The sequence below is a fragment of the Balaenoptera acutorostrata genome, chromosome 21 (genome assembly GCF_949987535.1).
Source record: "Balaenoptera acutorostrata chromosome 21, mBalAcu1.1, whole genome shotgun sequence".
Lineage (NCBI taxonomy): Eukaryota > Metazoa > Chordata > Mammalia > Artiodactyla > Balaenopteridae > Balaenoptera > Balaenoptera acutorostrata.
In genome coordinates, this window is record NC_080084.1 from 6,016,664 (window position 1) to 6,030,414 (window position 13,751).

Below are 13,751 nucleotides of genomic sequence, written 5' to 3' on the forward strand. Positions count from 1 at the left end.
CCTCTCAGTCCTGTGGATTTTGTTTTTTAACATGCAAAAGATGAAGACCTTAATATGTCTTTGCTGCAAACCTTCCGTTTTGACAGCCTGAATGTGCCACTGAGTTATGCAAATGTAAAGCAAAGAGTCTCTGTAGAAGCTGGTTGAAAAGCTAAACTGTGCTTTGTTGTTGCAAATTGTTTTAAATTCTTGCTACTGTGTGCTTAAACTCCAGTTTGGTCTTTTCACAGGAATGCCTGTGGCTAGTTTCCTTCTAAATTAACCAAAAGCAAACACAACTCATCTCTGTATTATTTTTCTTCTGAAGACCACACACTAGTCTCACGTGAAGAACTCATTTTCTTTCTATTAATATGACTTTATCTGTCCTCTTTGGGAAATAAAAACATTGCTTTATTCTTCGAAAAGAGAATTTCCCCCACTTCTTCCCCCCAGATGTATTTTCATTACAAATATCTCTCATTTTACCTGAGACTGCATCTGTCTGATTCATCTAGGATGGAAAATATTCTAATAGATTATTTTCTATCCCCAAATTTCTCTCCTAATTTGGGGATGGGCTTGGCAGTAGGTGATGAAGGGTGATTCAGTAAATCTCACCACATCACATTGACGTTAGCAGTTGTCAGTGGTAGGATACTGAGTTGAAAATATAAGTTTTTATGTTATTATTGAATGGTCTAGACAGTCTACGGTATAGAACAATAAGGCTAAGGATTAGAGTGGAGAAAAGCTATAGAGACAGGAAAGTATAGGTTGAGGTATAAACAAGGCAGGGCTTGATTTGGGGGGTGGAAATTCAATCTCTTAGTAACTGAAATAATGTTCATTCACTAGCAGCATTTTTTGGAGTCTGTACTGCTTGCACAATTCTATGCCACTAGAGATGCAAAGAGGCATCCTAGAAGAGAATATACCTGGGAATGCATTCATAAAACGTAGATGAGGCCACACAACCGGTGCCACACGAAAAACAGGGCAAGTGGTCAAACTACAAAAGTTCAGAAAAGGAAGCAGACGTTAAGGTAGTGAGCGAGAGGGTGCACTTTAAAAGGTAAAGCTGAGATAAAACGAGGAGGTGTTGGGGAGAACAGTATAGCAGATAAAAAGGTCCAGGGGCAGGAAAACGCTTCCACACAAGATTATCAATTATTTAGTATGTCTTTTCATTTGTCATTTACTGCTCTTCCAGGGAATGCAGGGTAATAAAAAGTATGACTCAGTCTCTGCCTCAGGAGTTTAAACTGGAAGAGAGACCAGACAAAGAAACATCCATGCAGCCAGTAGAGGACAGGCAGGCCATGAAAAGTGCCAGTCCGCAGCTCGGCCATAAATTCGGACAAGAGCAGTGCTGCGTAGGGCACGGGTACAAGACAGACGTCGGCATTAGACAGATGGAGGCTCCAAACTCAGAAGTGTGCTACCAGACAGCTGTGTGACCTGTGCGATCTCACCACCGAGCCTTCGCTGGTCCCTACAAAGATGGCTCTGGCGAGGTCCAACAAGTCTCCCGGGGTAGGGAGGATGAGGTCATTGTGGTGAAAGGGCTCGACACGGCGTCCAACTTTCTACCCTTCCCCTTCTCCTCGCACCTACTGATTTTCCCGCAAAGGGGTGGATGTGTGGGGAGAAGACGCGCGCAGACAGGGAATGATGAAGCGAGGCGGCCTCCTCCCCGCCCTCCGCCCCAGCTTCCGACCCGGTTCCGGGGAGTCGCCGTGGGAGCGGGGCGCGGGCACCGCGGTGCGGAGGGAGGCTCGATGACGGTAAACACAGGCGCCATCAAAGTTCAGATCCTACCGGATTTCCGCGCCGCACCGATGCCTCCCCACCCCGGCGCGGCCCTCCGCTTCCCCAGCTGTGCAATGGGGACGCAGCAGCTCCTCCGGCCCCGGCTATCCGCCCGGCCCAACCGCGATAGAGGGGCGAGCAGGCGCCCCCGGCCGCCGGCCTCTTCCAGTCCTCCTCCCGCTTTGGCTTTGGCCTTTTGTACCGGCCCCACGTGATCCGCCCGGCCGGCTCTTCCCTCCTGCCCCGCCCCGCCCTCCGGCCTTTCCCGGCTCTCGGCCCAGCTCTTCCCGCTCCTCGGCCGTCCCCCTCCCGCGCTGCCCCTTCCTCCCCCTCCCGCTCGCCTCGCTCTTGGGCTGTTCCCGCGCCCTCCCCCAGGCAGCCGTTCCCTCGCGACGCTTCCCCTCCCCCCGCGGCTGTTCCGCCGCCTCGCCTCCCCTCCCCCCGGCCGTAGCTCACTGTCTCCAAGATGGCGGCCGTGTCAGTTTGGGGCATCTCCGCGGTCCGGCCTGGGGCCCCGCTTACCCGGCGCTCTTCCCCCCCGGTAAGTAGTCGAGGGGCCGCCCCCGGCCGCCCCGGCCGTCAAGCCCGAGGCCGAGCCGCTCCGGGACCCGCCCCGCTGCCTCGCGGGGCCGGTGGCCGCTGCAGGCCCCGGCGCGGCCTGCGCCGCCTCCCGCTGCTCTGCGCCAGGCCTCGGGCTGGGGCGCCGCGGCCGCCCCCTCGCGCCCGCCCGGCGCCCGGCTCCCGGCTCCCCCGCCCCGCGGCCCGCGCGCCGCCGCCGCCCCGGGCCGGGCCCGGCTGGGGAGCCGGGGAGCGGGCAGCCGGGAGGGGGCGGCGGCGGTGGCCCAGGCCGCGAAGCCGCGGGCGGGCCGTGCGGGCGGCCGTCTCTCCCTCGGGGCGCGCCCACCGGGCCGGCTCCTGCGCCCGCCGCCCGGCCCGCCCGGCCCCCGGCGCCCGCGCTCCCGGCGCTCGCGCTCGGCTCCTGCGGCCGCGCGGCGAGGGGTGACAGGCGGCCGTGTTGTGGTGCGGAGGGCGCACGTGCGGCGGCGTGTGCGCCGGGCTGTCAGCCCCGGCGCCGGGGGCGGCGGGCGCCTGTCAGCGCGGAGCCGCCAGGCCCGCCCGCGCCCCGCCGCACGGGACCGGCCTCCGGGCGGCCGCGGCTTCGGCGAAGCTGGGAGCGCAGATGTGCGGCTCTCAACTCTTTCACGTGATTTCATTGTTAACTTCGTCCTCGGGTTCCGTTCCCGTCCGGTGGGAGCCGCCGACTCCCCTTCGGCAAGCCGCGGGCTGGTGCCGTTGCAAGTTTCTGAAGTTTCTCGCCCTTTAAAAATAGAGCGCGAAGAGGCGTTCGCGGGGTGGGTGGGGGGATGGAGGCCGGAGAAGGACTGCCAGAGGCGAGCTGCACTTTCTCTCCGGCCGCCGGGGTACTTTCCCGGAGTTAAAGCTCAGGTCTGCAGGCGCTTCGCTTGCTGAAGACCTGGAGACCCGTGCGCAGCCCGGCCCGAGAGACCGCGGGTGACTGTCCTTCGTTCTCTCACCTGCGAGGTTAAGCAGCCAGGACGGGCCCAGCGTCTGCAACTCGGGCTGAAGCCTCTCATTTCATTCTAGCGTTAATGCCTCCGTAATGCACTCACTCCGAGTAATAATACCATGATTTCTGTCCTCTCGAGACTCTCACCACGGTGAAGCTGAGTTCTTCTCTCGGGGGGCTGCTTTTCAGTCAGCTAATTTAAAAAGTCTTGGCTCAGGTTTGCGTGTTTCCTTCAGCCTTTTCTTTCTTATCAGAGTTAGTAGTACTATCAGTTTCTTCGTATCTGTTAGTTTTCCTTTTGATTTTAGAGGCACTCGGAAGAACGATTACTGTGGGAGCCATTTTTCTAGCATGTTTATGTTGTAAGTGCTCCTCAGAGTACGAGGAGTTCTAAAAAACATTTAGGTAAAGGTAAATTTATTTTTGGAAGCAAAGAAGTTATTAGATTCGGAATTCATTATTTTGGTGATTTTCAAAAAGATTTGTATCTGCCAGATTCTTTTGTCTGAAAGAATACTGACTTTGATCCTGGAGAGGCAACGTATGTGTGTGTGTACATACATAGATGTGTGTGTGTATACGTATATGTTGGTGTCTTATTCATTAATGTTCATTTCAAGACAGCAATCTTGAATCTTTACAAGGTCGTCTTCTCTTTAGACTACAAACAGGCAATACATTTTTTCCCTGTGCTGTACATTTGATATGTAGTGTGTACATTTGAACCCAGTGATTCTGGGCCATTCATTTCTAGTTGCTCTGTCTGTAGATTGGTTATGAACATTTTGACAGTTGTTGGACTCTCTCCAGTATATTGAATGTTACTAGGAGAAGCTTATCAGCATGTGGTTCCTAAAATTTGAATGAAATTGGAGTTTTAAAAAATTCTTTGAACACTTTTCGCACTTGACTATTTTCATTGTTCATTTTGTTTCCACTTGGAATGTTGAAAGTAATATCGTACTTAAAATGTGAACTTGGTTTGTGGAAATTGTATTTGTTTCTTTTACTATATGCAATAGTTAAAAATTTCTCAATGGTTTTCTGTCCATCTTATTGTTTTCATCCAGTCTGAATGTCTGGAATTTTGAAAGATGAGAGTTTCACTCTTACTTTAATTGCAGGATCCTTTCTGCTAATCTAGATACTTGTTGAAGTGCTGAATAGTTTCTTGGAGAAAGATGTCAAGGAAGAGTTTCAATTCATAGGCTGGTGAGCAGAGATTGTGGAGGGCAGAATAGCCAGCACCTCTCTGGTTAGTTGTAGCCTAAGGGCATTCACAGTGCATCTCGTCTTGTTTCCTCATTGTATCCTAATTTTTTATCTTTTTTTCCTTTTCTTCATTATCCCCGTGGTTTACATACATGATCGTTTGGAATGTTGATAGAAACATGATCAAACTTCTACAGGTGCTCAGTGAACACTGTTTGAGTGCTTTAAAGACTAGGATGTTTCAGTTCCAGTGTATTTATAAAATGGGCCTTGATAGGAAACTGACCTTGTTTTAATTGTTTTCCAGGCATAAGATGCACATTTTTCTGCTGGGAATGAGATGTTCTTGAGTTCTTACAACTTTATGAACAGACCCATGTGTGGTGCTATTGAGAAGTTTGTTGAGAAGTTTGAAGATATTTCAGATAACAGGTTGTTTTGGTTTCTAAAGTAAAAGTGGGGAGGCACTCTGTTTTGTGAAAGGAGGAAGGACTCAGGCCAGAAAACTTGTATGCTATGGTTAACTGGTTCCCAGCCTCCGGGAATGTTGTTTTCCATGGTGTAAAACTTACTCAGCATCAGGATAAGGGATAACGACTCTATGGATATAAAGAATCCTTCACCATGGTAAAACTCGCAAACCCGCTGTATACGGAGTGGATTTTGGAGGCCATCAAAAAAGTGAAGAAGCAAAAACAGCGTCCTTCAGAAGAAAGGATATGCAATGCAGTGTCTTCATCCCATGGCTTGGATCGTAAAACTGTTTTAGAACAATTGGAGTTGAGTGTCAAAGATGGAACAATTTTGAAAGTCTCAAATAAAGGACTCAATTCCTATAAAGATCCTGATAATCCTGGGCGAATAGCACTTCCTAAACCTCGAAACCATGGAAAAGTGGATAATAAACAAAATGTAGACTGGAATAAACTGATCAAGCGGGCAGTCGAGGGCTTGGCAGAGTCCGGTGGCTCAACTTTGAAAAGCATTGAACGTTTTTTGAAAGGTCAGAAGGATGTGTCTGCATTGTTTGGAGGCGGTGCTGCCTCTGGCTTTCACCAGCAGTTACGATTGGCTATTAAACGCGCCGTTGGCCACGGCAGACTCCTTAAAGATGGACCTCTTTATCGGCTCAACACTAAGGCAACCAATGTGGATGGGAAAGAGAGTTGTGAGTCTCTTTCTTCTTTACCTCCAGTGTCACTCCTTCCACATGAAAAGGATAAGGTAAGAATGGCCTATGCATCAGTGTTCGCAGAGCTGATGATACAGCATGCTACAAAGCCACATTTCTAGGAAGTTCAATAGAAGTTATCGTTGGTGTTTGGGGCCTTTTGTGGAATAATCACCTCCTGTTTTTTATTGGTGAATTCTAGGTGTGAGAACTCAGTAGATGCTAATTGTTCTGATACTTTGACATATTTGATGCCTAAGATTCAGAGTGTAGAGTATTGCTTTGCCTAAAAGAACATATCTAGATTAGAATTAAAAAGTAGCACACAACTTTACACCTGTCACATAAAAGTTCTTATAATACTTTACTGCTGAAGTTGATGAGCAGCCAAATGCTGGAGACTCTAAGAACCTATCTTCTTTCTTTTTTCCGTTTTGTTGCCGATTACTAGACAGGAATGAGACTGATTATCCTGACCATAGTAGTGGCTAAGCAGATTTAGCAGTTCTTATTTCTGCTCTTTGTATTCTAACTTTTGGTCATGCATTATTTTTTGCATACGATGAAGTCCTCAACATTACTATGTACGACAGGTGTAACTGCATGCGTCAGGAATACAGTAGCCTGTGTTCCTAAAGTTCTGGGGAGTCCGGAGTCTTGATACACAAATGGTATACCTTACTGTGCTGTGTGTTTTATGCCATTATTTTGTACTGTTGAAAGTATGTCTTCTTAACAGTCAGTCTCGGCCCTTAAATAGATATTCGAGGATGAGGAGAGTTTTGTTAGTAGCTCCTTTGTACGTTGACCTGGTGTCTTAGCTGTGGATTTATTTCAGGTGTTCTGAATTGTGGTTCTGTGGGGAGTGGCTGTACTTTAATTTTTGCACACCTTAGTGTACACCAGTAACATCATCTTCATTTTGCTTAAGATCATGGAGGCTACTTCTAGGGTGATAAGATTCTAAAGTTAGCATTGAATGTATTTTAAAATATGTGAGATTTGATCTAAATTCATTGCAGTTAGTAACCCACCAGTAGATTTTTGTTTAAATAGCAACTGAAAATGAACAGGTCTTTGTTTTTTTGTTTTTTTTTTTTGGATGAAGGTTTTAGAGATCTATTTTAGGGTTCAATTTTCCCTGTGAACTTTGAAATGGAAGCATTATCTTACTGTTACTACCCTTAAAATGATTCTGATGGAGTCATGAATTAATAGGCAATCCCATTCATAACATGGTTCTGTACCATTGGAGCATTTATTAAGGGTGTAGTATTGAAAATTCAAGGTGGACAAGTAACTGAAATACTTCATTCTGCAGTTCAGTGCTGTAAGGACTCATCTGTAAGAATTGTTTTTTGATTACATGGCTGAAATGAAATATAACGATTCCAACAACTGTTATCAGGTGTCTACAGGTTTAGTGCATGGAAACAGGAAATAATTTGAAGTTTAGAATGAATTCAGTGTCATATCTGTGAATTGGGTATTATAAATTTTTGTTAGAACACCTGGGTGCTTGTGTTTATTATAATTTCCCTTGCTTGAATTAGATATTTTTAAAAATATTAGCCATACATAAAATGTCAGTAGTGCATATTTTTTAAAGGTAGTCAATATAGTACAGTGTAGGACTAAACTGAGTCTTGTCACCCTAGGATTTTACTTTTTTTTTTTTTTAATTTTATTTATTTATTTTTGGCTGCGTTGGCTCTTCGTTGCTGCACGCGGGCTTTCTCTCGTTGTGGCGAGCGGGGGCTACTCTTGGTTGAGGTGCGCGGGCTTCTCACTGCGGTGGCTTCTCTTGTTGAGGAGCACGGGCTCCAGGCATGCGGGCTTCAGTAGTTGTGGCTCACCGGCTCAGTAGTTGTGGCTCGCAGGCTCTAGAGCGCAGGCTCAGCAGTTGTGGCACACAGGCTTAGTTGCTCCGTGGCATGTGGCATCTTCCTGGACCAGGGCTCGAACCCGTGTCCGGGGAGGTCCCGCTAGGATTTTACTTTTGAAAGAGACTTTTAAGAACCATCTAATCCAGCAATCCTTATTTTGCAGCTGAGCCTGAGACCTTTGCATTAAAAAAATGTTTAATCCAGTAGAGATCTGCTGGTTTGCTCTGGTTAGAAACATCTCTTTGGTTTATATAACTTTAATATACAGTATTGTTAACCAAAGTAACTAAACTTGGAAAAATTGTGTTTCTTTGAGTAGACTTTTGTGTATTTGTACTGGTCTGATTGGGAAACAAACTTATGATAGTATCTATAAAATTAGAGTTGATGAGATGTTATATATATTTGAATCGAGTCTTATTTTCAGTGGTTAAGTTTCGTGCATGACTTTCCCCAAAGATATGAAAAGCTCACATTAAAAATCATAATACAGTAAACTCTAGGGCAAGGAATTATTCCTCCTATGAACAGATTATATTTGTTCCTTTTGTTGTATTTAATTACTTTCCTCTTTTTTAAAAAAAAACAACTGTCCGATCATTTCCCATTTGGAATTGATTGATTTGCTGTTATGAAAACCTAGATACTCTTAAAAAAATTATCCAGATTATATTTGACAGGGGTGGAGAAAAGAAAGTGTAGGCTACAGGTAGTTTCACTTTTAGGGCATTAATTAATTCAGCAAATAGTTACTGAGCACTTACTGTGGGCCAGGCGCTCTGCTTGGAGCTGCGGTGGCCTTACCTGCTCTGGAGTGCATGTGTACCTACTGGTCTGCTCAGCTGTGGGTGCGAGATGAAGTTCAGGGACTATGGAGTGGCCTGAGTACGTTCTTCTTTACTTTTTTCTGTACGGTTCTAACTTTTAATTTATTGTGATATAACCTTTGGAAGGAACTGTACGTTAACTTTTCAGCCACTGAGTGGTTTTTGTTTTGCTGTTTTTGGTGAGATAGCTGTACAGAAATATTTTTAAGAGTTTTTGTGAAGACACTTGAACTTAAGTGTGTTTTCACTTGATGGAGAATCTGGAGATACTGTGATTTAAAAGTTTTATCCATGTTATAAGGGAGATTTGCTGTACTAACTTTAGGTTGTCGTAGTTTATGGTGAGTTTATTTATTTAACTTAATGATGTATTTATACTATGTGCCAGACGTTACTTTACAGCCATGCGTATATTAACTCGTTTAATGCTCATACAACTCAATGAGATAGGTACTGTTGTTTTACAGATGGAGAAACTGAGGCATAAAAGAGGTTCAGTAACTTGTCTGAGTCACAAAGATATTAGGTGACAGAGCTAGGTTTTGGACTTGGGCATTCTGGCTCCAGAGTCTTTGTGACAGCGATACCTACTGCCTCTTGGGAGTTGTTGGGTATAACGCCTGTCACCGCATTCAAGTACACAATTGTAAATGTTCTTGGTGTTAACTTCAAGGCACATTCTCTGATTGTAAAAAGACATGTCCAGCCCCCCCCCACCCCGTTTCCATTTCACTGTCTGCATCCCTTTTTTCTCTTTGTCATAGAATGAATTCTAAAATTGACTTTGAACCAGCGCTAAGAACATTTCAGAAACCAGAGATTCTGAATAATCTAGTTTTGCATACCTGAGGTCCATAAATTTAAAAAACAGTTTGGTCTACATGACTTTTTTTTTTTCCTTAAAGATATTTTCTGTGTTTCATTTTCCTTTCAGATGTCACTGAAGTCTTCTGATTTGTAGTTTGGGATTGGTTGCATGGCTGTAATAGTGTGCTTTCATTTGGGACAAAATGTTGCTTTCCCTTGAATTATGAGATATAGGTGAGGGTGATAGTGTGTAACTAGCTTAAATAATAACTTCCTCCTTGCAAATTTCTCTTTTTTTGAAATACAGATATTACTGTAAGATAATTTGTTCATTTACTTCATTTATTCATTATTTATTCAGCAAGCATTTAGGCGTCTACCATGAACAGTGCATTTAGGGTTTAGGTCCTGTTGGGGATTAAGGCATAGAAATGTGAAATAACTTTTTTGCAACCTTTGTTTAGCTTATGAAATATAACTTTTAATTTTTTGCATTCACTATTTTTTTTTTTTTTTTGGTAACAATTAGGTATTGTGAATCTCTGAGAAAGAATGGGATGTTTTTTGTGTGAGGCTAATTATTATTTGAGATTCTAACGGTCATTTAAAAGAATTACTTTGGACACTGAGTCTTGGAAGGATCCATTTCCCTTTCAGGAGTAATTTTCACCTTCATTTCACATTTCTGGGTTCGTTTTACACACAGAATACTTTACTTGAATGTCTACAGCTTGTGTTCCATATTACTAGTACAGAAAACTATATGCTTACGGTAATCAGCCAAGTCAGGAAAGTGTTGTTAGTCTGTGGAGTATTGTGGAACAGACTATAGAATTATATTTTGCTGAAGCTTTCAACTTGGGAAGGGAAGAGAAGATATTGTTAACTAATGTTATTGTTTAGGTTATTACCCATTAGGTTATTAATGTTATTATTTAGGTGACTTGGAGCAGAAAGATCAAATGATAAGTACTAGTCTTCTAATACAGAAAGATCAAATGATAAATACTGGTCTTCTAATATAAGTTATATCACAATTCAGTAAACTTTTAGTACAGTCCAGATTATTTTGTGTTACTGGAACTTGGCATTTTAAATTCATAAAATAAAAGGGGCTTTGACAGGAACTTTGGTATTTGATGTAGAGATGCTGATTAGAATGGAAATACGTTTTCAGGTTACCAGAGTTAAGAATGATAGTTTTGATTTAGCTGTTTGGAAATGGCCTTTATTGTAAAATTGTTTCACATATTATGTGTTAGAACAGTGATATGATAAAATTATTTATAAATGTAAGCTTGGTAATGTCGTTTTCAGATATTTTGTTGCTATCATACTTTATAGTAATTGTCCATGCTATTAAATTCAGGGGTGTGTTGACTGCTTGGCAGAATGATTGTCTACTTAAAAAAAAAACACACGCACACCAAAAAACTGCAAAGCAAAGGTGCTACAAAAGAGTTGAGAAGGGATACGTTAGTAGTAAAAAGTGGGAAAAGTTCTCAATTTAAAAATCCTCATGAGAGCATGCAAGGAAGTGTATTTCGTGGTATAATTATTGGGAAACTCTTTAAGTTGCAAGTTTTAATTCTTACATCATTGGGGAGGGAATGGAGGATAATGCTAACTGTATCAGTCTTTAAGTGAAGAAGGATTATTTTAGGGAAAATTATCCTAACCATGTGTAGTTGACTTTATTTTTCAAGTAATGGCAAGGACACAGCGACATGAATATTGTAGATTTTGTAATTTCACCGAGTTTGCAACTGATTGATCTCAATAATTATATTTTCTTACATTATAATTAATTACATTAATTATAACTACAGTAGTTGTACATTTCTTACATCATTGTTTATACCATTTTTTGGTGACTCTTAAATGTCCTGGGTCCTGAGGAGAAGCTGGCTAGAAATAAAAATTGTTACTAACAAGTCATTGAGGTGGATTAAATATAAATGTCGTGAATATAAACTGACTTCGTCTCAGCAGACTTGTTCTATTTAAAAAAAACAAAACAGAAATTTAAAAATAACTCAGGCAGAGATATGTTTGTAATGCAATATTTATTTAAATACAATCAATTGTACAGATATTTTAAAAAATTTTATTTTTGGCTGTGTTGGGTTTTCATTGCTGCGTGCGGGCTCTAGTTGCAGCGAGCGGGGGCTACTCTTCGTTGTGGTGCGCGGGCTTCTCATTGCGGTGGCTTCTCTTGTTGCAGAGCACGGGCTCTAGGCACGCGGGCTCAGTAGTTGCGGTGTGCGGGCTTCACGCGGGCTTCAGTAGTTGTGGCGCATGGGCTTAGTTGCTCCGCGGCATGTGGGATCTTCCCGGACCAGGGCTCGAACCCATGTCCCCTGCATTGGCAGGCGGATTCTTAACCACTGCGCCACCAAGGAAGCCCCTGTACAGATACTTTTTTGGTCTTCTAGTTAGCCTTTGAACTGTGTGTGCTTTGGTAGTTTTCAGTCCATGACACACCCTGAAAGAAAACTTGAACTACTAAAGCAACCTTTGATTTAGCCATTGCTGATCAAACTTCTGTACCCAGCCAGTGCACACAACGTAAACATTTTTCTTACAGTTACAGTTGCTAACACTTTACTCTTTCTTGGGCTGACTTCTTGTAAATTGATGAAATAAAGGGAAGAAATTAACGAAGACATCAGATAGTACTACAAATTGCTTCTAACCTCTTTCTTTATCCTCTATCAGGAGGCCAAGGGAATGTAAGCAGTTGCTTGTAGAAATCTATTAATAGCTAACATTTGTTAAGGCCTAACAGTGTTTTGGGCACTGTTCTGAGTGCTTCAACATGTACTTTCTTTTTTTTTTTTTTAAAGTTTTACTTGATTTTATTTATTTATTTATTTATTTTTGGCTGTGTTGGGTCTTCGGTTCGTGCGAGGGCTTTCTCCAGTTGCGGCAAGCGGGGGCCACTCTTCATCGCGGTGCGGGGACCGCTCTTCATCGCGGTGCGCGGGCCTTTCTCTATCGCGGCCCCTCCCGTCGCGGGGCACAGGCTCCAGACGCGCAGGCTCAGCAATTGTGGCTCACGGGCCCAGCTGCTCCGTGGCATGTGGGATCTTCCCAGACCAGGGCTCGAACCCGTGTCCCCTGCATTAGCAGGCAGATTCTCAACCACTGCGCCACCAGGGAAGCCCAACATGTACTTTCTTATTGAAGTCTCAAAAGAACTTTACATGGTTAAGTTTTATAGGCATGATATATTTATATAATAGTTATTTAATAATACAAGTTTTCATTACAGCTTCTCATAAAATGCCAAATGGAAAATAAATATATGCAAAATACATTGTCTTTTTATTCTGCCGCCTATTTTTTATTCAGTTCATTCGGACACATGGGCCAGCACTTTTTTACATTGTACTTAACTGTTAATACTATGAAAGCAAATAGATAACAGGAACTGTGCGATGAATCTGGGGAAAAAAATATTGTATCATTCCAGGCCTCTTGAGGTTGTAAGAATCTCCTTCACAGAAATTTCTTCCCTTTCTATTTAGAATATTGGATAAAGTATATTTACACTGACATGTTTCTTAGATATGTGAGAGGACTGAATCTGGGTGCCAAGTTTGCTGGTTAAGCTAGAGTTAAAAAATTTTTTTCTAGTGAACGGGGAAATGTTTTTTAAAATTAAAATACTGAATACTTTTCATGCTCTGATTTGGAATTTTTTTAAAGAACCAAATAAATGTTACATACAGGGATTAATTAAGAGCCTCAGTCTGGTAAAGTTGTTTACCAGTTGGCTACTCAGGGGTGGAGTCAGTTCACAAAGAATCTGCAGCAGATGAATTAAGCCAGTAGCCACTTCACCCTTCTGCTTTTCCCAGCTGGAGTAGGATTAGGACTCATTCAGCTGCAGCTGGTTCCCAGGAAAATCTAGGCTGTTTCTTCTGGTTTTCTCCTTTTGACAGGAAAGTCAAAGTTCCCAACAGATGGCTTTCATCAGCACTGTACATAACTCTGTAAATTCAAGTCAAAAGAATTACTTTCAGCTTTATTAGGGAACAGGTGAAGAAACAGTTCGTAGTATGGCCCTATTTGGTTTAGGGTCGAAATTAAGCATAGAGATTATAGGAGTGTAGCATTTAGATTTGCAGAATGCCGTTCTGGGCCAAAATAGTTTTTAACTGCTAGCAGTTAAAGAAAAAGACCTGCTAAGAAAAAATAAGTCTGGCTGTAGTGTTGAGTAAGGTATATTTTTTGATTACAGTATGTTTTATATATTTATATTTTGTATGTTTTATGTTAATATTTTATATTAAATATACATTTTTAGTAAGGTATGTAATTTTTATTTTGGATTATGCTTACAAAGTGTAGATACATTCTTAGAAAAAATAAAGAGTAGACCCATCTGCATTTTGTAGAACTTGAAGCCAGTAGCAATCTTGGGTAAAAACGATTCTAATCTTATTTCACAAATAGAGAAACTGAGGGCCAGAGAGATTTGAGTGTCTTGCTTAATGCCCCACAGCAAGTTAATTGCGTCTGGG

General features: G+C 42.9%; 1 protein-coding gene across 1 annotated transcript in view; it reads left to right on the plus strand.

Annotated features, from left to right (window-relative positions):
• Positions 1 to 2,231: 2,231 nt before the first annotated feature.
• The window catches only part of KAT6A (lysine acetyltransferase 6A), a 116,847-nt gene continuing 105,327 nt past the window's right edge, over positions 2,232 to 13,751 (plus strand). The window contains exons 1-2 of the mRNA XM_057537209.1: positions 2,232 to 2,332; positions 4,839 to 5,755. Coding sequence (XP_057393192.1) covers positions 5,156 to 5,755 — 600 coding nt within the window. The 5' untranslated portion in view covers positions 2,232 to 2,332; positions 4,839 to 5,155. The remainder of the gene's footprint in view (positions 2,333 to 4,838; positions 5,756 to 13,751) is intronic.